We start from the raw sequence: 27,674 nt of genomic DNA, 5'->3' as shown, positions 1-27,674 counted from the left end.
CCTTCCCGGGGTCGCTTACCGTGCGGTTCGAGCTGCCACTCTTACCGCCCGCAACCCCGGAAGCCCCCTTTTAGTCGCCTCTTACGACAGGCAGGGGATACCATAACCCTATTCTGGTCCCGAAACTACAGGGACAAAGCTAAATACACCTAGGGACAGCAGTGACCATTTGCTGTCAGATGGACTACATACTAATTTTCTACTTCAATATTACTTATAAAAAATGTTATTTCATATTCTTATAAAACATTAAAATTCGTACTTAATTCCAGCTTCGTTATACATCGACTACATCATACATCAGAAAGCAACTCTCATACATATACATAAAATAGTACCGTTGTTCCGTATTGAAGTATACACAAGTCTAATGCCGCTTACAGACTGTGTTTAGTAGTTTGCGCAAATACACTACTTACAATATTTTACATCTTACAGGACACTAGCAAGCTAGCTAAGCAAAAGCATTCTTTAAAGATCATAAACTTTTGTCTCATTTTTAAGGCATTTACATCCATTTATATTTGTATTTCTTGCTTAGTTTATAATTATCTACACCAACAACAAAGTCATCAATTCATGAAATCATTGCTAACATTTAGGTATATTTTATAGGATTGTGAAACATGGCAATAACACTTCTCCTAATAATAATATGAATGAATGCAACCCAGAAAATGTATATGACATCAAAAATGAACTCAAGCTACTATGAATGTTGGCGCAAATTCAGCTGCGCAAATTGCCCAGTGCCCATAGTCTGTAAGTGGCATAATGCCTCGGGTCAGTGCTCATGCAGGTCTCGGTACACACTTGCCGGGTTTCCGAGTTATTCAATTTAGAGTAAGCTTGAATATAGGTCGTTGCTTGCGTCTTACGCTTATTCATATTATACATTATAGTACTCGTATATTTGTAAACAAATGTAATAGTTATACGAGGTGATGGAACTTCTTGTCGTAGTAACACACGGTGTACTTGTGGTAAACTTACTAAGTAAAGTAAATTAACTAACACGAAATTTATTCGAAGTTTACAAACTTACAACTTAGTAGGTACTCAAAGGCTCGATATTACGTATCTTGTCGAGTTCAGAAATGTTTGAGGTCGTTTCTTTAACTAAGAAAAATTAACCGCCTACGTTTAAAAGAAAATAATTTAACATACTAACATACATAAAACTGAAAAATCGTACCTTCAACTTTGCTAAAGATCATCACTTGATCAAATGCATAGTTTACGATTAAATCCTTACTAATATCGATTTAAAGAATCGATGTTTTGGGTCCAAAAGATCGATTCTCCGATTAATCGATCTTAGATCGCCATCCCTAGTTCCCGTGGGATTTCCGGGATAAAAACTATCCTATGTCCTTTCTCGAGTCTCAGACTATCTTTGTACAAAATTTCAGTAAAATCGGTTCAGTGGTTTGGGCGTGAAGAAAAGACAGACATACAGACAGACAGACAGAGTTACTTTCGGATTTATAATATTAGTAAGGAAGTAAGGATTATAAGTGGCTACTGCCACCTATGGACATCTGTTATCAACCCCAGATTTGAGTCCTACCTGAGGTCGGCCACAGGTGCGTTACTAACTTACTACCCAGTGAGAACTTTGGGACTTGGACCGCCCCGGATAAGTATGCCCTTACTACACCGATCTACGTACTTACGCATATAGCAACTATTTCATATAATTCCGTTCAGATACACGTGGAAAATAATAATCTAATTATAATGTACCTACCGTACATTATACTGTATCATATCATGCAATATCATAAAATTATAACGTAATTACCTATAATAATAATTATAATTAAACGTTAATTGAACTTATACTAGCAGACGCTTCGTAATCGAAATAGTTAATAAGATTTAAAATAAAAGGAAAATTAATATTTTTAAATATAACTTGCATAATTACCAATTATTTATCGATGTATTACTTATATTGTTTTAATTATTTTGTATGTATTAATCATCTATGATGATATCTCATGGTGTAAATAAAATAATTGTAAGTAGGTACCTATCGTTGAATCAAAAAAAATCGTGACATCAATGTACTTAGATTTTTGGAAAAAAAATCATATCTGAAAACCTAAAAGTAAATTCTTGGGTTTTGAAAAACTAATTGGTATGAACCTACTATGCATACTAATTTATACAATAGTTGCAAAATAATAAAGTGTAATGTTATGTCTTTATAACATAGCAGTCTAATATTTCATAACATAAGAGATAAGCTTGGATTGTATCGTGAAATTTGCCGGTCAACTTGTCGAGGTTATCTTGCTGTGCTCGTATTACGGGACAATAACAATGTTCAATAACAGTGTTTGTTATTTTAAGGAAAAACACTGGGTAAACATCAATAGGACTTTTATTGTATCACTACAATCACTAGCTTTGAACCGCGGCGTCACTCGGTAAGAACTTCATATATCTTATATATATGACATGGGGCTCTTCAAGAGGGGTGTAAAAAGAACTCTCCTTCAAAGCCGGCGATGCATTGGCGACTCCTCTGGTGTTGCAAATGTCCATAGGCGACGGTGACTGCTATCCATCAGGTAGTCCGTCTGCCTTATCGTTAGGTTAAATATAAAAAAAAAAAAAAAAAACTTGCAATGTAGCATAACTTTACGATTAGAATACGATTATCTATTGTAGATTTAAGTATTATAATATACAGTGTATTATGTATATTATATTACAGTATATATTACAGTAAAGATGTATACCCTTAACTTTTAATTATTATTAAAAGTAGGTAGCACTAAATATCTAAAAACGCACAAACTTACATACATACGAGTACATACCTTTTTATGTGTATTACAGTTTTCCTTAAATAATGGCTATTTGTTTTGACAATAATTTATTCGTGTATAACTAATAATAAGGAAAACAGATTTTAATTTTTACACTAAATATTATACGAATACTTTCCTTATTATTATTCAAGTTCATGTACCATATTAAATAACTTCCAATATAAATTATTAAGTTTAACTCTTAACTGTGGGAGGAAAATATCATCTTTTTGTATTATGTTAATCTACTTCTTTGCCTTTTTATTTTTAAAGCCAATGTTATATTATAAAGCATTTTGGAAAAAATAACCTATGTTCATTTAGTCTCCAGTCTTTAAACTATTTCTACATCTAATTAATCAAAATAGACCTAGTGGTTAACCGTTGAAAAGGTTAACCACTAGGTCACTATTACAATTAGATATCCCTACCTGAGGTCGGCCACAGATGCGCCGCTACCCCTGAGAACTAAGTTGGAACGCCTCGGAAAAGTATGTCTCCCTTACCACACCCTTCAAAACGGAACACAGCAGCGTCTAACACTGCAGTTATTAGGTAGAAATAGGTGTGGTGGTGGTGCCGTCGGAGTCGAACCACAAATGGTTCTACCACCTTCATCCAAGTCATAGCGCTACAAAAATACGTCTTAAGGAATTTAATTCAAAACTTATTTATGCTACTTTTTCAAGAGCCACATGCCATAGTACTTCAAAAACACCGCTGGATAAAGTTAATTCCACGTGATTTTCGGCTTACAAAATTATTCGTATTCACATACTGGCCCTCTAATTTATTGCATACAAGGTAATGGTTTCAAAGTAGTTTTATCATTAAGATGCACAAATAGCGTCACTTAACGCGGAAACTAACTGTTTTATTAAAAACACTGTTTGTTCAACGGCTCTTCCTAGTTTTTATTGTTAGCATAATAACAATAACAACAGGATAATTTACGCAAAATATACTTATAAGGCGTAAAGTACCATTCGTTGTAGTATATTCTAGTAGTAAATACGCTTTGTTATCACGCATTTTAATTCATCATCAACCCATTACTGTCCCACTGCTGGGCACGGGTCTCCTCACAGAATGAAAAGGATTAGGCCATAGTCCACCGCGCTGGCCAAGTGCGTATTGGTAGACTTCACATACATTTGAGACATTTTTTTTTATAAAACTCTCAGGTATGCAGGTATCCCCTCCATGTTTTCCTTCGCCGTTTAAGCAAGTGATAATTAACTTCTAATACGCACACAACTTTAAAAAAATCGGAGGTGCGTGCCTGAGATTTAAACCTCGTACCTCTCGATCATAAGGCTGCGTTTCTTAACCACTAAGCTATCACTGCTTTTTATATAATAACAATAAAAACAGGATAATTTACACAAAATATACTTATAAGGCGTAAAGTACCATTCGTTGTAAACATAATAGCATATTATTGTAGTATATTCCAGTAGTAAATACGCTTTGTGATCACGTATTTAAATTGCAATGTAAATATGTCAGTTTTACCGGTACCGAATTTAGTTGTCATTTCATTTTAGTATATTAAAAATATTACGCTTTTCACATGCAAAGGCACATGTGCTTCTATCCCTATCCTGTGCACAATAAGGATCCTGTGAAAATACTTAAGGCTTTTAAGTGATCTACTTTGATTCAATTTGATTGGTTTTAGAAACTTTTAATTTATTAAAGACACAGATGAACTAAATTAGTCTGCCTATTTATTCCAAGTTAGTTTTTAGATTAGCTACACATCTGTGAGTAACTTTATACCATACCTAATATAATCATATCTGAGGTCAATTCAATAAAAGAACTATGAACTGTGCAAAATTTAATTCTGGACCCTATGGTTGAAGACGACACGTGTCTGACACGGTTAATGTCTGTAGATATAAATATCTTTCAGCATTACGTCGTCCGTTAGTGTGGAGTTTTCCTAAGAATCCCAAAGAGAATTTTCCTTTTATTATAATTTCCTAAGAATCCCAAAGAGAATTTTACTTTTATCATAATAAGAATTAACTTTAAAGCACGTGTTTATTATTTACGGTTCGTTACAAGGAAAGATGTGAAGCGGTACGATTCCCGAAAGCACGTGTCGGAGTGCGAAATCTCCTGAAAACCCCGAGATTAATGATCTCGTCTACCGTGAAATGGCTGGGCGCGCCCGATTTACATTCTTTTCATACTAGCGAATTTTAACGCGATACAAAAAACGCAGCCACTGACGGTTCCAAATTAAATATTCCAGGCTGCATTATCAGACGTGTGATTTTTATGAAATTAAGTAACAAATGAGTATGCAATCCTCCTAAGTAATTATTGCTAATGGATAAATGTAAACAACCACAAATAAGATTGTTCTACTTACTACAAAAGATGCATTGCTGGCCCTGAGAAAGAAGTTCGCCTCGTTTAAATGTCTATCCTTTAGTACAACTATCAAAACATAATATGATATAGCATTATACTGATATAGCAGCATAAGTAACGTGGTTCCTCAAAAGTATTCTAGGTAACCCTAATATTTCTATGCTACGAATTCTGTTTCATATTCTCAACGTCTTACTAACACGATCTTAACCGCGTGGTAAATTATGTATTCCATTATGAATTCAAACTTATAAGGAAAAAATATCCAACAGTGTCGCAATAATGATACAAAGTTTATTCAACAAATAATTAATTAAATGAAAATTAAATTAAACGCGTATCAAATCCACACAATGTAGCATTCAAAAATCGCTGGTATGAAAGATGATACTCGGAAAATCGTATTTCAAGGAACCGCACACTTAGGCATCACCCACGCCCACCTTGGCGGACACCCAACCGCGTATGTAAACAGACTACGTATTACTCAAATACACACAAACACACACATACACATTTTTATGACCACGTTTTGCAAACCTAATGATTGACGTTGAAGGTGGAAAAACTCTTTGTGGTTCGACTCCGGCCGCACCGCCACACCTATTTCTGCTTTTTAACAGTAATGTCAAGCGCTGCTGTGTTCTGGTTTGAAGGGTGTTATATGGGAGACATACTTTTCCAAGGCGTTCCAGGTTAGTCTTCAAGGGTAGCGGCGCATCTGTAGTCGACCTCAGGTAGGAATATCTAATCTTATTTGGAGTTGATTACAGATGGCCATAGGCGGCAGTAGCCACTTACCATCAGGTGGACTGTATGCTCGTCTGCTGCTTCTATATTATATATATAAGCTTTATCCTTATTCCATATAGCGGAAAATATTTTAATAGTATCATTTACCTATTATCCACTTAATATGTATTTTTAACTTGGGGGAATTTTTGAAGGAAAACATTACGCACAATCGTGAGTTAATTGAAAAATTTAATTAGCGTTCAATAACATCAGTTATCTACGAATATTTTAATTAAGTTGACATTAAATTAACCCAAAATAGAATGGGTTTTTCCGGGAATAATTTCATAATAAAATTAATTCCTTGTCCTTTTGATTTTAAAAATTATAACTCCAAACAAATCCACAATAAAATATTATTACTCCAAGACAATATGTAATTTGTTTTGGAATTTGTAAAGCTCATAGAGAGAGAGTAGAGTAGAGCGAACGGGGGAAGCTGGAGGGAGTTGGGGTGTAAATTGGGTGTAATGGAAGGGGTTGATTATGCCGTCAAAGATAATTAAACAAGAAAATGGATGCAAGAAAGAAAAGTTTAAGATATATTTATTTGAAGCGTAGGAAACCTACAGTCGTAGTTGAAATAAACAACTGTGTCAGAATCATGTGGTTTACATTTTAATTAACTAATAATTAATTATGTTTATCTGCTTTGTTGTTGTTTAACCGGAGCGCAATGTTTTTCGAAAGTAGGTATGTTTGTCTCATTTTATTGCATGCCCCTTTTTTTTTTGTTTACGAGAGGGAAACCTTCAAAAAGCACCCGGTGCCGTGGGAGCGACGCAGGGTTATGTGGGATTGCATGCCCAGCAAACCAAACGGCTTGAAGGATATTAACATAGATTATTTTGGAAATAACACAAGCTATATTATTTAAGTAGTCTGGTTTCAGTTTTAAAAATAAGTATGTAGATAGACTGAATATTTCAGAGACTGGATAGTGTACGTTTTTTTTATAATATAGGAGGAGTAGACGAGCATGCAATCGTCCTGATGGTAAGTGGCTACTGCCGCTCATGGCAGCAATTTGTAATTTAGATATCTGTACCAGTACTGATACAGTCCGCTAGGGGCGCTGATTGGAAATGTATGGGCAAAAACGTAAACAAATACAAAAACAGTCAATTTCGCAAAAAAGTTAAAACTCATACTAAGCGTACTGTCTGGCCAGAGACCGAACCCGGAGCTCACTGCGTGTGACACCAGTATGGTAACCGCTCCGCCACGCGATGCGGTTTTACAATGCAGTTATAAAAAATAAACAAGTGTCTTCAAAATCGATCCACAAAGGGCTCTACCAGCATAGAAACGTTAAAATATGTAGGTATGTAAGAGGAAAACAGAATCCGTGGAAAACGGCGAAAACCCACACATTGTTTCCACGTATCGTGAAGATATAAAATGTCATAGTATTTTAAATTTTACAACGTTTTTGCGAACATCTTTTTTCTGGTCAACTCTTGGAAATTGTATAATGGCTACACGTTACATTGAAAATATGTTTACAGACTTGTCGCACTAATCACGTTTGTGCTTTAGCAAACAACCAACAACAAATAATATTTTGATAACCCTCATGGAGCAACGGTCATCAGTGAGTCATCACATATTACGTTGCAGCACAAAAATAAATGGTTTTGACTTCGTTTCATTATTAAATAAAACAAGTGTAATTACTTTGAAGGTCGTAGAACCCTTTGTAGTTCAACTCTGCAGGCACCACTGCCACACCTATTTCTGATCTTATACCAGCAGTATTAGCATTGCATTGCTTCGAAGTGTGTAGCAAGGGAGACATACCTATCCGAAGTGTTTCAACTTAGTCCTAAAAGGTAGCAACGCATCTCTGGCCAACCTTAGATAATATCTGTATTTGTACATAGTACCGTTAACAGAAATTTTATTATTACTAGAAAAACAGTCATAAATTTTTTCGACATAAAAATAAGTTTCTCGCTTATTTTTATCTTACACTACATATTAATATTTCTAGTAAAATTCATTACCATTTTTATCATTTATTTTATCCACCTATAATTCCAAAACAACAATACTAAGTATTTAAATCCTTTAAGCACCGATTATTACTGTAGATACTTAATTGATAAGTTTGAATATCATCATTTTCCGTTTATAAACGACTTACAACTTGTGACTAACCTAATTATCTTTTAGTATCAGTGCGATAAAAAAAATAATAAATAATGAGTTCATTGCGAAAAATTTTCCAGAAAAACTCCGCGCAATTAGATACGGCTCTTTAATTATAATTACTATATTATTCTACTAATTACTTATTATTATAGCTACTTATACATTATGTTATTCGTCTTCATTACATTTTGCGTTCAAAAGAAATTCAAAATGTACATAAAAAGAGTATTGTGTCACATCACATTGATTTATGTAACTACAGACCACATAATTTCTGGTTATTAATTATTTTATACGTCACTTATTAAATAATATTTCATTTTTATACTTTAGGAATATTCAGTATTGCTTAGAATTATGAAATGTCATCTGAATTTTGCAATGTTTTGTGTAAACTAAGTGTGATAAATTAGTGGTATTACTGTAAATGTTGATGATTGTGGAAGAATATACTGTATTTTTAATATCTCTTCTTAACAAGAGTGATCCAAATCTTGAAATATATTTAGCATTGTAACGCTATGCTGGATTTTACACTCTTGCAGTAATACTTATCTTTTGCATGGAAACTGTCTACGTAAGAGATAGGTACATTTATCTTTATAATGCACAATGGCGCCGCATTGACGAATCGGAAACAATTAATCCTTAGAAATGGAAAACTTTCGATCATACTTATCTTTATTACTTATTATTGTTCATATTTCTCAGTCGTAAAGATATGACCAGTAGGATACGGTGATGTTGCTATGTTGAATGACACATAATTATTGTTATCAATATCATATTGACTTTCAAAAGTAATTGTGTGACGATTCTACGCCAAAAGAATGTATTTAAAGTAAAGATTTCATAATTGGAGTAAGATGCTTTGTTTGTCCCCATCACTATACTAGGGTGTTGCCTTATAGCAAGAGTATAAAAGCTATAAATGAATTGGCCTCGAATAGCATAAGCTTTCCCATTACCGTCACTTCCATACTCTTCCCTACCGTAGAAGACGACGAAACCTATTATAATGTTTGCTTGATCCTTAATTTGTACATATCAACTACTAGTATATATATCTATTATTGGTCTAACAGGAAGCATCTCCAAATATATTTGGAGTTCTCCGTAAAAATTGCGACGTTTGCATGAACCATCTCTAAGCTGGAACAAACAGGCAAACACTTTAAACACAAACATTCTAACATAATCTATTCAAAGCATTAGCAAGTGTTCACTAGAAATTAGCGTACAATATGGAGCAGTAAACAGTATACTAAATCGATTTGATCGGCCATCAAAATATTTGCCACCCGGACAATTGCGTCATGTTTTCCACTTCAAAACATTAATAACCCTCAGATTCTGGCATTACCCATTGTTTCACATGGCTTATCATATTTTGTATGCGTGTTATCTGATAGCGGAGTACAATTTCATTAGTGTTGACGATGACGTAACCCCGGCGTCATTTATATAGCTTAGCTGCTGATAACGCCTACGGGATAAGCTGACGTGGATGCGCGAATAATTCTGTCACGTTATGTAATTTGTGCCATGAGTGGAACTTGACGCAATGGTGCTGATGACGAACTTTTGGTATGACGAAGCCCGCTGAATATCTGGGGCTAGATTTTATCTTCAGGGCCGAAATCTCAGTTGTAAATGGTAGAAACTTGTGTGACATTCTTGCCGCCTGTCTCTTGGCGGTAGCGTTACTGCTTGTTCTGGTTTAAGGACTCATGAGGTGTTCAAACTTAGTCGGTGGTTGCAAACCTGTAACAAACCTTAGGGCTCCGGTATTTATCTTTGATGGAAGATGCTTATCGATACCTTAAATCAGATAGACTATTTGGTAAAATAATATGTTTTTCAGTTCCTAAATTACTTTAACGAATGAATGTAAAAACTCCGATTGACTACAATTGATTATTTTATAGCGAAGCAGCGGGGACAATATAACAACAATTAAGGTTTTTATTGAACTTCCTTCTGTGGTATTCCCAAAACATGAAGATGTGACGAAATTAAGCGCAAAAAAACTACTGTAAAGTAAATTCTACTTTAGCAGAATTTCTAAGTAAACATACCTTTTCTGAGGTGTTGATAAGAGTAGAGAAAATAGACATAATAGAAAGGATTATACTTGCTGGTACTTGTCAAATTCACTGAGTGTCTATACGTTTATTAACACGCTTTTATTAGCTTGGGTTGTATGTTTTACCATACCATTATATCTGTCGGCAATCCTAATGTGGAACTTTTTTTTGCTCTTCATAATATAGAAGTAGCATTCAGTGTACTTGGTGGTATGTGGATATTGCCACCCATAGACATTTATAACCCTTATAGAACTGTGTTCTAGAAGTAAAACCTTAGCAAGCCAGCCGGCATCCATGATCTTCTAACAAAATGCAAGAACTGTTTCACTCTAGAAATACGTGGTCATCGTACCTACCTAGTCGAAGCATGCTAGATTTTTCTTCTGATATCTTTCTACTAGATTGACAGGAGCTAAGTCCTTAGTCTTTAGTTAGGAGCCTTTAGTTTGTTTCTTATTAGCCTTTAGTTTTAGAAGCTTATTTCAATAACGTTTTCGTCCACGTGTCGCAAGAAAGCATGGAACCGATCTAGCACGGCAATTTCCACTGAACCATAAAAAAGTGACGAATTGAACGAAGTTTTACGCAAATCGTAAAAGTGATTTATGTGCACGAGCGTCGTAATTGCATCTCGAAATTCGATTAAACCATGGGTAGAGACATCACGTGAAGGTTATGATCGATTTTATACGGTTCCAGTCACATCGACGTCATTGATTCCTATTGTGAGCTTCGCAGCATAAGCTAGCTAGTTGGTTAGAAAGCTAGCTGGTTAGAAACTTGGTCTCTCAATCAACGGATCCGAGGTTCAAGTACCAGACACCTATAGATTTTATAGGTTTGTGCGTATTTAAAATTAATTTTATTAGTTGCTTAAACAGTGAAGGAAGACATGGAAGAAACCTACGCGCCTAAGAATTCTTATAAAAACGTTCTCGGGTAATAATGATATAAGCATCGGTATAAATAGACTACAGATAGTGCCTAACATTTTGTATGCAATTCGCGTAAAATGGGTCGCAATGGGTCACGTAACCGGATTAAGATATTATGTAGATTTCAATAACATATATTTGTAATCGACGTATTTCTAGCACTTACATAGAGGTAGGTATAATATCCAACTAGTATGCAATTCGATCAGAACGCGGTTTGCGGATCCCATCACGTGGCCAGGACTGTGATACTGATACGCGGGCTCCAATAATATAGGTACGTTTTATGTACTCGTATGTACGTCATTGACACTAACCCCGAGCAACGATATTCTGATGACGTTGTATACAACAGGTGGAAATAGCTTGTAGTACACGTGATAGGTCGCTGCTGATAAACTTCTGTAGCGGACAAATCCAAATAAAACTTCCATCTGAAGTTCAACACGTTACGCTACACAGAGAAGCAGGCGAGCATGCAGTCCATCTAATTGTGAGTGGCGCCTGTCGCCCATGGGGCAAGGACATATGTAATCAACCCCAGATAGGATTAGATAGTCCTACCTGAGGTCGGCCACAGATGCGCTGCTACCCCTGAGGACTAAGCTGAAACGCCTCGAAGTATGTCTCCCTTACCACACCCTTCAAATCAGAACACAGCAGCGCTTAACGCTGCTGTTACGAGGCAGAAATAAGTGTGGCCCAGGTGCCCACAAAGGGTTCTACCACCTTCAAAGTTCACTAAAAAGTTTCCCGACAACAAACGGCTCTATTACAATTAAATACCGGTCTCCATAGACATTTATGATCTACGCCAATGGGGATTGTCGTCCCACCTGAGATAACCGAGCACAACAAAAACCTAATTTAGAACTAAATACTCTTGTAAGCGTTACTTTAAACAAAGAGCTTCTTATGTACCGTTATACAGCTGAAACAAAAGGCATGCCAGAAGTGCCTTGGAACTCAAACCACGTAGGGTTCTTCCAAATTTAAAATGAATTATATAGACTTAGCGTAATAATTTTCACGTAATAAAGTACATCATGATAACAAACTGCATATAATTTATATGGAATTACCAGAAATTTTAACAAGGAGCGTTGAACTTACAGCTTCAAACAAAAAGTGTTGGAACTTTTATGAGGCCATGCCTCCTATTTCTTTGTTATTCAAGCTTCAATCATATTTAGACATAATAAAAGAATTATAGCAGTTATAATAAAAGTGCCTAGGTATAAGAAATTATATACTTGTTTTTACAATGAAGGAAAACATCGTGAGGAAATAAACATGCCTGAGATTTTTTAATAGGTTTTCGTGGCGTGTGAAGTTTTCTAATCCGCACTTGGCCAGCGCGATAGACTATGACCTAAATTCATCTTACTCTGTGGGAAGACCCTGCCCAACTGTGGGACTGTATTAGATCCACGACGAGATTCTGCAGTCGATATAGCCTAATTATTTGGATTTATACGTGGAATTGTTTACCTTTTTCTTACTACGTTTACGATCGTAAGCCGTAGTAGCCGACGAAGGTCGTTAAACATTTCTAAATGTAACAGTTCCTAATAAACTAAAAGGAAAATGCGATCTTGGATGTATCTTACCGTTTCTAAGATGTTCTAACAGTTCAAATTACTTTTTTTGCACTATTTTGCTTCCGTTTTTACAATACGATTCTATAGAAAATCACTTAAGCTGGTATTTTAAGAAAAGTCTTACCCATAATTTGCTTTCTTGCCACTTACATTTTTATGTAATACTATTATCCGTCTCATAATTATTTACTTCATACTTCATCATCATCATCAACCCATTACTGTCTTACTACTGGGTACGAGTCTCCTCTCAGAATGAAAGGGATTATGCCATAGCCATCCACCACGCTAGCCAAGTAGGTACGTATTGATAGATTTCACTATATTTTTGAGATTTTTTTGATCCCTCAGGTATCCAGCTTTCCTCACAATGTTTTCTTTCACCGTTAAAGCAAATAATAAGTAATTTCTAATGAGCACATAACTTAGAAAAATCAGAGGTGCGTGTGCCTGGGTTTCCAACTTCGATCGAGAGCCTACTGCTTGTTATTATTTATAGGTACTCTATCCTTATTGTCGTAAGGTTTAAAAGTTTTGGTGAATTTTAATAAGGAATTTATAAAAAACTAACTATTGTATCTGGTTACTTTTACCTCGCAAAATTACTTAATAATTTTATAATAAATACATTATTATTGATTGCCACATAGTAATCTCGGTGTTTTATTTGTTTTTCATAGATAAAACAAAAATAGAATAAGTTACGGAAATGATCGAATTGATAAGTGAGGATAATAGTGTAAATTTTATTGATAAGCACTTTTGATGATTAATTTATCAAGATTAGTGCTACATTTACTACTTTATCGATTAAACGAAACGTATCTTGATAAATTTTACAAAATAACTGCGCAGTTTTAATATTATTTTGATAACAACTGTTATTTTGTCCATAATCACCTATATACTTAGAAATTTTGCAATACATAATTAGTATCTACTTGTGTCTGGTGTCTTCTGAATCGAACAAAGGATTCCAACTTCTTTGAAAATTATTATTTTAAAATAAAATATAACTGCCTTTTTATAACATACTTGTTATAAATAAATAGATATCAAGCCTGTTACATTGTTATTGCGGTTATCACTCGTAATAAATAACAGTATGTAGGTAATAATTTTGTTTTGCTACAATTTCTTTAAAAACAAAACATTGATAAGGCAACAAAATTAGTTTGTTTCCATGTGCACAGATAACATATGATGTTGTTGACGTTGGATTTCTCGATTAGCAATAGGGATGTGCATTACATTTTTATTACTTATAAATAAATAGTTACCTCACTAAAAATGTGTGTTAATTATTTATCAATAAATTGTTAAACTGACTATGATTAGTCTTTTTAGTTTGGTTTAAAGAACATTCTCATGAATTTAGATTGGAGTAGGTACATTAATTATATACTTGTTCGACCAAGTAATACAGCAATATAATAAGGGTTGTTTATATTCTATTTCATTTTAATTATGAAAATCAATAATTTCTTTAATTTCGAAATTGATTACACACATCAATCAATGATTAAGTATCGATTAATCAACGCAATCAATACATACAAACTTCAGTTGTAGGTACTTACTTATTTAAGTTTTATGATATCTATACTTATTTAAATGTTATGGTATAAGCATAATACTAAAGAATTTTCTATTTTCTGGTGTCGCATTACTTACAGGAAGGCATTTCAAGTGAACTGTGTAAATACCCAATATTGCTTACAAATAATCCTTTATTCTCAATACTTATCATAAGTGTTGTGTTTTCAACAAAGCAGAATGTCCGAGCACATAGTAGCAATATAATTACTTTTATCTTTTTTATTGTTCGGAACATTCGAGGTGTCGTATGATCGGCGCCATGTTAATATGGCCTTGTCCTTTGCTTTGTTATGTTTACTCAGACTCGAAATTATGACAAACTATATATGTTGGTAAAACACTTGGGTATTTTGAACAGGAAACCTATTGTTTTCGAAAAAAAAGAATAGGTAGAGCATAATCACTCATGGAGTAACCACCAAGTATTCATTATTATATACCTACATTCCGCTTAAAAAAAAACAACAATTTCAAGGGCTGTTGTGCTCTGGTTTGAAGTAAAGGTAATATTTGGTGGTATGGTAAAGACAAACACGAGGAGTCCCAACTAAGTGCTCATTAGAAGCAAACCATCTGTGTCTGATACTCTGATAGCATGTTGACATTACTAGCGAAGCAACGGGAAGTTCTCAATATTTAAATATGAAGGTAGGTAGTTAAATTTCATTGTTCCAAGAAAATGTAATACCTAAGTAATAAAAACAAAGATGAAATTGAAAATTGATGGAAATTAAAAAGTTTGTAGTTATATATACATACATTAGGTACATACTATATACACGTAGGTATATAATAATAAATACAAATAATCCTGTCATTAAGCACCAACTGAAGGATACGTATTATTTAATCTCAAGATTAGTTGTTTTTGCGCAGACGTTAATACAAGATATCATTATTTTCTTAAATCACAAATAAAATATTAAAAACAAGATTACGTATTCAGTCTTATCGTAAAACGTAACACGCCACCTAAATACCTACATACACATGATTAAAAATATCTGTAGTAATTGAGCCGTAGTAATAAAATATGACGAGCGTAGTTCAATAGAAAGATAAAGACTGGCGTAATGCGACATCAGATGAGAAATTATAAGCCATCTGACAATTTTATTTAATTCTAGTTTTAGTTGTGCCGAGTAGAAATATAAGGTGGTAGAACTCTATGGTTCCGCCCCGGCGGGAGTTACTCTTGGAGGTACCATTAGTACCTACATATAAATCATTTTAAGGGGCTGTAATTCTGCTCTCATTTGAATTGAACTTCTCTCTGTACTTCTGGAAAGTTTTGAAGATTTCCTGAGGTAACACTTACACAAGGTACTTGTTTTTGGTATACATTAATGATCTACCGTATGTAATGCAGGACTTATCAAAGGTTGTGTTGTTTGCTGACGATACTTCCTTAATATTTAAAGTTAAAAGACAATCTAACGACGTGAGCGCTGTCAATAAAGCAATGATCACTTAGAATTTGTAGATGAAACAGTTTTCTTAGGGATAAATTTAGATTCTAAACTACAATGGAGCCCTCAGATAGCAAAGTTATGTAGTAGACTTAGTTCGGCAGCCTATGCGGTAAAGAAGATAAGACATCTTACCGATATACCAACCGCTAGGCTTGTTTACTTGAGTTATTTTCATAGCATTATGTCTTACGGTATTCTGCTGTGGGGTAACGCTGCTAGCATAGATGTCATTTTTATACTTCAAAAACGTGCAATTAGAGCCATTTATAGTCTTCGCCCCCGTGAGTCCTTACGAGAACTGTTTAAATCTATAAATATTTTGACAGTGCCTAGTCAATATATTTATGAAAATATCTTATATGCAAAAATTATTCTTCTTTGGAAAAAAATTATAATAGGCACAGTCATAATACTAGAAATAAAGATAAATTGGCCATACCTCAATTTAGATTAAGCAAGGTGTGTAATTCTTTTATGGGGAACTGTATTCGTTTCTACAATAAAATACCAAAAGACATTATCGATCTATCCGAGAAAAGGTTTAAATCTACTATAAAATTAACTTTATGTAAAAAAGCTTATTATAATGTAAATCAGTACTTAAATGATAAATCCGTATGGTATGACAACTCCAGCTCCAACATCAAAAATTAATTATATGTACCACTATGTAAAATTGTATATTATATACCCTTTAAAAGATGCAAATATGCACACGTATGGAGTTTCTTGCGCCGTTTCTTCTCCATAGCGAAATACCTTCCGAAGCGGTGGTAGTTTGGTGACTTTCAAAAAGTATTTTATGTGAATCAATTTTGAATAAATGAGATTTGAATTTGAATTTGAAGGGAGTCTCAACTTAGTCCTCAATAGTAGCAAAACACCAGTGTCTGACCACATGATGACAATACCCAGTCTAGTTACAAATGTCCATGGGCGATATTGACCAGTTACTATCAGGTGGACTGGTTAAACTTTTGCAAGGTGAACCCTCTATGGTTCTGGCTTCCAGAGGCGGCGTAAGGCGTGGGCGACGTGGACCACCGTCAACAAAAAAAACGTTGCCAAAATGAACCCATCACTGAAATCTATGTGACATTTGTAATTTTGTAAAATTATTTTTTTAAACTAGGGCCTCCGTTCCACTTTCTTCCCCGGGCATTCGACGAGCTTAGTGCACCACTGTTTACACTTTATTGTGGCAGAGGGCCCCGCAAAATGACCACAACTGAAGCATATTGAGCATATTCAATCATGCTGCTCCACGAATCGATGTAGTGATAATATATAATCGTTAGTTATCTAGATAATATTTATACTTACCTGAGTTGACCGATATTTTTAGCATCATGACAAGCGTATGACTACGCGAGGTAGTCATCGTTATAAAATAGTTAATTTGTTGTTTTTTAATGTTACCGGCGTATTCTATTTACAAATAATGAGATAGTTACTTAGAAGCAGACATTGTGACTACATATTTTAAACTCTGAGATCACAAGTTATCCGAGCTGCATAACGACAATGAACATACAAGGCATAATATTATTTTTTAAGTCATTTTAAGGGAACTAACTATAATAGAATACAAAAAACCAAGGCCTAATGGGCGGTTTAATTTTCCACATAGATTTGACATTAACGCGTATCTACGTTCTTCCAACAGTTATTCCAATTGAAATAGCGTTACGGAGTATCCTGTACTTCTGTAAAGTTTTGGAGACTCGTGCCCCAGCAGTGAAACACAAAACGATGGACTACTAGGCTTCTATTGTTAGTCTTGGAGTATGAGACGACATCCTCAACTCGAAAAATTAGAAAATAAATTACAGAAAATTAAATAGTTATTTACCTACCTATTATCTTTAAATGTTACTTTTTCCTACCTACACTGTTCGCTGTAGGGCTTGTTTATAACTCTAATGATTATAGTCGACCTATGAACTTGTTTGTGTAATATACATACTCACTAACGCTGACACATCTGTTTTGTCCTTAAAATCAACTAACAACGTGCAAACCACGTGGCGGAACGAACAAAACACTGGCCTGACACACCGAGCGTTCCTGATTCAATCCCTGGCCAGGCAGAAATCTTTATGACGAATTTCGATCTCTTTTTTCGAGTCTAGGTGTTTGTGTACTCGTGTTATGTACTTCTCACACACATAATACCAAAAATCCTAGTGTTCTAATAAACTAATACTTACAATGAAACCTCAACGAAAAGTAAATACCTAAAAATACTCATGATCAAAAATACAAAAACATAGTGTCAAAAACCTTCAAAAAAACCAGATGGCAGATCAAAATAGTTCACAAATTTGCCCTTTACGCTTAATTGTAAGATAATAAAATCGGAAGGTCGTTCCGAAAATACACATTGTCGTAAACAGCATAAATATGAAACAAGTACATAAAAGACTAATTATAGCTTGTAAATAAAAAAACAGATTTAAAACTGCAATATAAAATATATTTGAGATCATTCGTAAAGTGAATTTGGGAGTTGCGCCCGCGCACCGGACGCGGCTTATATATCAACGACGTACACTGCAGGCTGATGATTTGGCTCGCTGGATTTTCTTTAAAAGGATCTGGAAGTTAAAATAACCAAACATTACTATTACATTTAAAAAAATCTAAAAAACTTCAGAATAATGGTCCTTCAATCCAGAGTGTATGAGTATCTTATGCCCTTATGTATTATGTATGTTATGTGTTGGCAACCAACAAATAAAATATCAACTTAAGAATCCATGCAGTACTAATATTCGAAATAGATTTACAATATATTCAGCACTAGTTTTCAGTTTTAAAATATTTAGATTTTAAGTACAATAGAATAGAAGAGCAATTAATTAAATTACACCATATGCCACAATACACCATATACCATGAAGGTACCCTTTGTGGTTTGACTCCGCCGGCATCACCGCCTTACCTATTTCTGCTTCATAACAGCAGTCTTAAATGCTGCTGTGTTCTGGTCTTCAAACCAGGTGGTAAGTGAGACATACCTTTCCGAGGCGTTCTAGCTTAGTCTTCAGGGGTAGCGGCGCATCTGTGGCCGACGGTGGCAAGAATATCTAATCCTATCTGAGGTAGATTACAGATGTCCATGGGCGGCAGTAACCACTTACCATCAGGACTGCACGCTCGTCTGCTACTCGTATATCATAAAACCGTAGTAATAGGAGTTCAATATAATAAAGAACACCTACGATTGCGAATAAAGAATAAGTAAAAACGCTGCCCGTTTTTTATATGCTTCTGTTACTTTGAGTATAATATAAAGAGTAATTTTAAAGCCTACCATATTATCATGGTCTATTTTCCTCTGCTGTAGTTTCCTGTGAACAGCGGCGGGGGGCACCCGCTTGACCGGCGGATCCCTCGCGGGTATGGAAGACTTCCTGCTGTTCCGCGCGCTCAGGATCTTGTTCAGGAGGATGTGGTTGTGGCGTTCTATCTCCCGTAGCCTCTCGTTCGTGAACGACATGTTTATACGTCGGGTTGAAGGCACTGATACGGACCTGGAATTGCGTAGACAATATTTCTTTAGTTTGGTGTTATTTACATAGTCTTTGCATATCTTGCGGGGGTCGAAACTTTACAACAAAAAAAAAATTCAAAGATTTAAAGAACCCAACAAGCGTGTTCACTTACACACAGAGACATCTGTAATCAATTCCCAATTGGATTGATGTGTTAAATGTTAATGTCAAACTAAAAGCACATAAATGAATTGGCACCTCTAAGATACAACGACATAAGAGATAACCATCTTAGTCCTCAAGAGTGGCAACACATCTGGGATCAGCTTCTATGGAGTTGATCACAAATGTCCATAGCTGGCAGTGACCACTTACCATCAGATGGTATGCAGGCATATATGCTACTTCAACAACAAAAAAATTGTCAAAATGGAAATGTTGAGCTGCAATCAAGCATGTATCGAATTATGAATAATATTGAGTATGAATGACATATTGCTATTTTAATATGTGGAAACTTAAACGCAATACATGCAATGTTTATAAACAGATTATTTATAGTAGAAATTATATTGATTCTTAGAAATTATTCCTATTATAGACTAATTAACTTAATATAGACTGGATTTAATTATATAAACAATAATGATAAGTAATGCAACAAAATAATATGTAATTATATGTTTCTAGATATTGTGAAAGACAGAAATAGTATTAAATCAATAAACCATAATCTGTAATTTTCCAATAAGTGATTAAAGAGCTATTAGTAATTAAAGTGTTGTTATTCATTCGACTGTAAAACTAACTTATATATAGACTATTGAAAGGCAATCTATAGTAAGCAATATTGTAACTTTACAGAAGGGTGATTTGAAGTTGAAATATTGTAAGCCAATCTGTAAGATCTCTTCTTCTATATGGAATTGACTGCAGATGTTCAAGGGCCATCAGGTGGAGTGCAACTTCATTCAAATCTAATGGAATTGAGCAACGACAGATCAAGAGTTCTGACCGCCCTAGGCTAATTATGAAGACGCGCCCTCATCGTTACGATAGACCTCAAAAGTAATATATTCGTTTTGACTTTGTTTACTAGCATGAAATTAAAAGTGCCAAAGACACAATTTTGGCGCGCCCCCATTAAGGTAATAAGGGTTAATCAGGCCCTGGAATTGAGCTTGCCACATGAGCTATTGCAGACATAAATGACCATGATGCTTTGCTTTTACACCACAGTTTTAATATATTTGGTCAGTACATATTTTGATAACATTAAGCAAAAAACTGGGATGACTTATATAGGGGTCTACTCTTACTACTTACTTATTACCAATGAGTATTACTACTTTGAACCTACTAGTACCCAAATTCCTTACCCAAAATCAGATCTTCCAGACAATGAAGGTGGCTTATTACTAGACATGGAGGACTGACTTTTGGTCAATTTGACAGAGGACTTGCACGGTTGTATCACAGTGATGCTCTCAGTTTTACTCGTACTATGTGCAGACTTATTATGGACCTCTATTTCTTCAACATCACTATCTTCTTCAAACTCATCTGAATAGTGTACATCATCATTCTCGTGTGAGTGTGATTTCTCATTATCAGACCCAGATTCGTACACACAGGTCTCAATACACACATTTGGTGGTCGTTTCACAGCGTCCACTATGCACCCCATCTCGGAGAACTCCTTCGACAGTTCATCGACCTCGTTGTTATTCTCCTCCTGGTACAACTGTTTTTTCTTTTTATTAGATTCACCACACGTGTATGTGGTGTCGAGACAATCATATCTCTCTACTTTAGTACCGTTGTGTGACATTTTGCTGTGCAGAAGCGTGCAAGACTGGTACAGTAGCTAAAATTAAAAATAAATCAGTACCTACAGGCTACTTCTACTCTAAGTACATAAAATTCTACTGTATATAATATACTTTTTATCTACTTCTTAATTTAAAAGTATGATATAAACTTACTTAAATCTGTTAAATCTACAAAGAAATATAAATAACTACTTACAATATAAAAATTTCAATACAAAGCTTCTTTTACAAGTATCAAGATTACATTTAAATACTCAGTAATAATAGTAAGGCACGGTAAAGTACTACTAGCGTAGTAATGTATCAAATTGTTGATTTAAGGCACAAATACGAAACTATTTGTACAATCTACCATTCGAAAATATTATTTGACTAATGCGCGTCATATTATTTTGTTTTTAGAACCTTTCACATTTGCTTACATTGACCATAAGCAGCCAGCATTTATTATGTTACTTATTCTGATTTGTTCTACTAATTTATTGAATATTTATTATTATATTGAGCAATTTATCACTGTCACAAAAATCAATAATTTTTCATAACAACAGCCAAACAAATATCGCGCCATTCATTCATTTTCTTGTACGTTCCATTCTACGTGACTGATCGTCTAATGTCAGAAAATTTTACAGACCTTTTTAGGTCATATTTTTAACTTGTACATATTAGTCTAAAGCATTTTTCAATTACAATAGCTACCTATTTTAATATAAAAATCCTATTAACTATACTTACTTAAATTGATTGATTTGATTAAATTTATTATTCCACTACAAGTTAAAGAAAAAAGTACAAAAATAAATATCACGAAATTAGCAATCATCAGAAAATATTACTATGATTATTACTTTGAGAAAAAGATATGAATTATTTAAATATAAAGGGTAAAATAACCAAATGATGGCAACCTTGATGATAAGTCAAAGCTGAATTGACGTTCCATTGACATTTCATTCTATTTCGCCATTCATTCATTCATTCAGTCAGACGGCAAAGAAAGAAAAATATCTTCGCTAGGCCATAGAAAATTATTCAAGTAAAATAATGATTTTGTGATAAAATCCGCGTTATTTGAATAAACCCGGCCCCTAAGCCGGTGCCAAAATGGTTACTATAATAAAGAATCAGCTGCTAAAACACCTATCACGGTACGTTTCTTAATTATTATGTTAATTTTATCTCTCGCTATTCTGATTAGCACGACTGCTAATAAGTTATTGTAGTATCGATGTATTGTTCGTCTTCCGTCCTATATTGGTCTCTTATTGACCTCTTGCTTATATCTTCCCTAATACGTATACTAACCTAGATAGTATTAAGCTTTTTATCATTGTTTAACATAGTTTGATTATGTACCTACAGTTTTGTATAAGTACACAGCTGTTTTACTATATAAATGTGATTTTCATAATGTAAACATTTACGGAGTTTGTTGTTTCAATATTATCTACTGTAATTAAATATTGTAGTAAAGTTTATTGTACAGTACAAATAATTGAGAACTTTCATTGGATAAATTTATAATTTGTACTATAGTTTATATGATGTTATGAGAATTATTATTAGCTGTCATGAATATTTCACTCGCACGTTTATCATTGCCCTATTTATTATAGATAATTTAAAAAAACAGACAGGAAGACGAGAATGTTGTCCTAATTGCAATTTTAGAAGTGGGTTGTAATAAATGATATTACTGAGCTACCCATAAGAACTAAGTTTCTTTAATATTGGGTTGATTGGTAAATAGAGGCACTTCCCGATAAGTATATGTAATTTTACTTATGTTGCATATTATGGCATATACAAAAGTAAAAACAAAATTCTGATATTCCTGTTCATTTCACTTGTGAACAATAATGAACATAAGCCTGTGTAACACTGATAACTAAAGAACGTCTGCCTTAAAAAGTATCTCTGCCTTATCACACCTTTCAAATCAGAACACAGCAATACTCAACATTGTTATAAATTAGAAAAGGGTATAGTAGCAGCGCTGCCACAGTAGATTTACAAAGAGCATTCTAAACATTCTACGTTAAAGTTTTCTATGTAATTACTATTGTATTTAATAATGTACCACTAATTAATAAATTAGTAATTTATGCGGAATTAAAAAAGAGTCATATTGATGATACAATTTTATGACCAATGTCAAAACTAACAAAGCAAATCCTTTACAGGTTTACCAAAAACCTCTCACCTGAACAAATCTCCCTATCTGCTCTCCGAGGAGCTGGAGAGCTCCAAGATCTGACCCTCGATGAAGATCTGCTGACAGATCTACTGGAGCTTCCGGGCTGGGTGAGGCTGACATCGGCAAAGTGCAATAGAGCCTCCTTCCGAATACAATGGACCAAGTTGAAGACCGTTCCTATTATGTTGGTATGTAACTATGTATTAATTTTTGTCTTATTGCTAAGCACTTGTAAGAGATACTGAGTATCATCTGTTGTTGTAATTTTTGTCATGTTTCTTCTATGAGTAAGAAGGGTTGAAGTGTAATGTCCGTTATTAATAATCAGTCTATCGAATGTTTTGCCTACCTAAGACCACCATTTGACAATTTCTTCATTTTAAATATTGTCAAATCTTTGGTAGGTAAAAATTAGATAAATCGATTACAAATAATAGGTAATTTCAGGGAATTTGGCTGGCGCGGATTAGTTGATTTCGATTTTTTTCTTGTGATCTCTGAGAATTTTTTTATAAACTCACAATTAGTATTTCCAACAAAAGTAAAGTTCTACTTAATTCAATAACAATGAGTTATGATAAATTTGTTTCTGCACATGTTAATTTGATTACTCACTCATTATATAAATTAATCCTTAGATGACACATATTGTCGGGTCTTACATAAATAATAGCTAATCATTCTAATTCTACTACAATAGAACAATTCATTACAGTTCTTTAAGTTTCAATTTATTATATTATACTTTGAAAATTCATCTGACGTACAAAAAGGAATATTTGAACATCACTATGATCTTAAGAATTGTATTCACTTAACGAAGATTGAATATAAACAAAATTATAAGGAAGTGTATTCACTTAAAGAAGATTGAATACCTACACAAAATTGTAAGGAAAAATAATATTGTTGTATTATAATACAATGATACGATGCAGCCAGACAAACAAATTGATAAGGTCAATGCTTTTGCCTATTGATACTGTCCACTGGTTGCGACAGTGACTCATGATACAAAAACAAACCATTGTACTCTGTACAGTTAAACTTACGAATATTAATGAATAGGACTCGTCTTTTATGCTATGGAAATAACAGAAAACTAAATACGTGATTTAGATTTCTACCAAACACGATAAGAATCGAAGTGAATCCGGAAACTTCCGTGTTAGACAAATGTCGTCAATCCATCGCTGTTCCACTGCTGGGCTCAGGTCTCCTCAAGAATAAGAATTAGGCCGTAGACCACCGCGCTAGTCAAGTGCGTATTAGTAGATTTCACATACATTTGAGAACTTTTTTTAAGATCTATTAGATATGCCGGTTTCGTCACGATGTTTTCTTAGCCATTTGTCAGAGATATATGCCTGGGATTCGAATCTCGGATTCCTCGAGATCGGATCGAGACGCAGAGTTTTAATCACATGTTAGACAATATTATAATACGTAGGCAAAAAATTGCATGATTTTTATTATAATTACGCGCATAAGTAACATATAAAATATAGATGTACATAATTAAATACAAAACATCTTGAAGCTACGCGTCTGAGATCATACTTAAATTAATTAATCAATTGCACATGTACAAAACTCATACTCGTGAGCATATGTGAACACGTTCTTACATTTCCTTCGTAGCCAAAAGTGGCGCGTAACCCGCATCATGTTAAGATACGCAAATTCAATTTATCAAGCTTATTAAGCAAACGTTCTTGCTTCAGCCTCATGATACGGTGCGTCAAGGATACAAAAATGTAATTTCTTGAAGGCCTATTTGAGGATAATTCCTTTCTTTATAAAATTAGAATGCAACAGGATCTTTCAGTTCGCCCGATAGTAAATAGTTCTCGCTGCAACAGTAACCCCAAATAGGATTTATGCCTAACCTCAAGTTAGTAATGGATAGTAGGTGCCCCAAAGGTTTTCATTAAATTACTTCTCCCCCGCGGGTAATCAATTTACAAAAATCCTATCTTAGTGCTTAGATACGAGAATAAAGAAATATTGTACACAATTTTATGTTCTAGACTAGTCTACTAATCTTACTAAGTATTTAATAGTAAATAGTTTATTTATTTTCGTAGTAAATTATTTACAATATTAACCTAATAGAAATACAAAATTATTAATAAAACAGGATTTAAAATAGTTATGTATGAAAAATTAATTAAATATAATAAGCTTCATCCAAATTGCTGTCCTTTGGTAGAGTCCCCAAAACGCTGGCGACATTACCTCGTTGAATAGCTAAGCTAATTCTTTGCCCGAGGTAAGCGCCCTCTGGTCATTGGTGCAAATAAATATAAATATTTTAATAGTATAAAATATAACTGTATATATGTAGTACATATACAGATATTCACTTAATTAAAGGATTTTTAATAACTACTTTACAATGTTCGTTTTTATGTTTATGTAATATGTATAGATGTCTTCATGCTCCACCTAGCCAGTGCTTGTGGGTAATCCTAAATGAAAAGCCTAATCTTACCTTTGAAGGATTTTACTTACACGTTAGTACTTCCTTTGTTCCTAAGTAAACGTGCCCTTTCTACATATATTATGTTCTGGTTTAGTTAAACTTTGTTGCGTGTTAGCGAGGGTTATTTAAATCCCATGGGTAAGTGCATGGGGTTAGGTACATATGGATATAAAGAAGCTTTTAATCGTTGACCTAATAACTTACAGAGGTCTTGTCTAGTGAATTTGTAAATGTTAAAAATATTCTTATAATCTACCAAAGAGCATGTAGCCTTAATGCTTACCCTGTGCTCATGGACATTTCTGTATGAAATTAGATGACAGTCATCGTACCTGAAATCGATACAAGTTCGTTGCTAATTCCAAGGATAAAGATGGAACGTCTTGAAAAGTTGATACGATTTACGTTTCAAATTATGTTATATTATAATTAATTATATTGCATACCACTCATCCATTGTTCAGCCAAATGACGCCCGAGTCGTCACACGGGGCCAACATGTTTATATACATATTTTTATTTACTTCGTAACTGAACGAGATGTGAAGATAAACTGAACTTAATTTTAACTTAACTTTATTAAACTCAACTTTATTCTGGGACTAAATACCTGAAAAGTCCATGTGAAATTAGATAAATTATATAAAGTACTTAAAAGTTAATTACTGGTATTGGTTAGGTTAGCTACTGGTAATGGGTAATTAAACGTTAATTACTTTTCAAATTATATCCTCTTTTAGAAACACGTACTCGGTGTCTAAATTCTCTAATTTAAATATTTTTTATTAAGAGTATTCTATACTTATAATATCGTATGACAAGTTATGAAGTATGTAAATTTCGTTATTAACGAGCTAAGTAATTTTACTATAAATAACCGGAGGCACTCCTTATCACACGATAATCGATAACACGCCAGACAATTTATTAGCCCGATGAACTGGTAAATAAGCAATATATCGAGTACCTAATATCTGTGTATTAAATATGCATCGAGGTGCTTCCCGCGCGACTGCGAGACTTGATCATACTTATTATTAAGGTATCATATAATAAGCGTCAGTCTATGAAGTGTTTGCCTACTAAATATCGGATTAATTTTTTTAGTAGGCAGGAGTTGTCAAATGACGATAGGCAAATCATCCATCAGGCATTATGTTTACCCTTTTGTACAATTATTTTTAGAGGTGATGCAAAACATTAAAAAAAATCAGTGGATAGAATGATAACACATGTTAATATGTCCTTTTACGAAAAAAAAACTAACTTTAGCTTGCTTTTTACTGTTTATTAGTTTTTTTATAAGAGTAAGTAGTAGTAGTAGTAGTAGTACTAGTAGCGTGTAAACAGCTTCTACACTGTAAGATGAATGATCTTTTTAGTAATAAATTTTTGAATGTTTTAACCACATTCTGCCTCCTAGAAATTGTCATATTCCGATCTTTGGTTAACAAACATTGAATAGAATTATAATTATTAATAACGGACACTTAAATATATTGATAATGCCACTGACACTGAAAAATAAAAAAAACACGACGACTGGGAATCGAACCTGCAATCGTCATAAATCCAGGATAACCACTACCCCACGGGAGTCATCATGTCGTCATATGTATATATGCACTCAAAGTCTATGTTATAACGTACAAAGTACTCTAAACCCTTATCGTTAAAATTAACTTTTCACATAAAGCAAGGCATTAATGACTGCAAACTTCAGAATGATAGACGGTCAAGGTCATAGCTCGCCATGCTGGCAGGGTGCTGGTTGCTCGTAGCAACTTGCTACACATGTGACGTCACA

General features: G+C 34.0%; 2 protein-coding genes across 3 annotated transcripts in view; one reads left to right on the top strand and one right to left on the bottom strand.

The window, feature by feature from the left end:
* Window positions 1–18,307: 18,307 nt before the first annotated feature.
* LOC140754490 (uncharacterized) lies at window positions 18,308–21,774 on the bottom strand. 2 transcript variants are annotated; one of them, XM_073089513.1, is made up of 4 exons: window positions 21,379–21,774; window positions 20,730–21,217; window positions 19,170–19,389; window positions 18,308–18,450 (listed from the first exon to the last, which is right to left on the bottom strand). In XM_073089513.1, the coding sequence occupies exons 2-4, from the start codon at window positions 21,179–21,181 to the stop codon at window positions 18,394–18,396; spliced, it is 729 nt and encodes a 242-aa protein (XP_072945614.1). In that variant the 5' UTR covers window positions 21,182–21,217; window positions 21,379–21,774; the 3' UTR covers window positions 18,308–18,393. The 2 variants fall into 2 exon arrangements, with proteins under 2 accessions (XP_072945614.1, XP_072945612.1); XM_073089511.1 differs by having other exon boundaries at window positions 21,605–21,774.
* A 390-nt stretch (window positions 21,775–22,164) lies between these two features.
* The window catches only part of LOC140754395 (bridge-like lipid transfer protein family member 3B), a 28,001-nt gene continuing 22,491 nt past the window's right edge, over window positions 22,165–27,674 (top strand). The window contains exons 1-2 of the mRNA XM_073089401.1: window positions 22,165–22,333; window positions 23,369–23,570. Coding sequence (XP_072945502.1) covers window positions 22,290–22,333; window positions 23,369–23,570 — 246 coding nt within the window. The 5' untranslated portion in view covers window positions 22,165–22,289. The remainder of the gene's footprint in view (window positions 22,334–23,368; window positions 23,571–27,674) is intronic.

Source organism: Epargyreus clarus, unplaced genomic scaffold, assembly GCF_041222505.1.
Source record: "Epargyreus clarus isolate Ecla_fem2 unplaced genomic scaffold, WU_Ecla_fem_2.2 ptg000029l, whole genome shotgun sequence".
NCBI lineage: Eukaryota > Metazoa > Arthropoda > Insecta > Lepidoptera > Hesperiidae > Epargyreus > Epargyreus clarus.
Note: the sequence above shows the minus strand (reverse complement) of the source record. Positions and strands in the feature narration are given on the sequence as shown.

Excerpts from the sequence above, each read along its gene's own strand:
- LOC140754490 (XM_073089511.1), bottom strand. Across the intron at positions 19,390-20,729 it reads TCTGGAAGATCTGATTTTGG|GTCCGTATCAGTGCCTTCAA; the intron begins GTAAGGAATTTG and ends ACGCAATTCCAG. Across the intron at positions 18,451-19,169 it reads AAATAGACCATGATAATATG|ATCCTTTTAAAGAAAATCCA; the intron begins GTAGGCTTTAAA and ends TTTAACTTCCAG.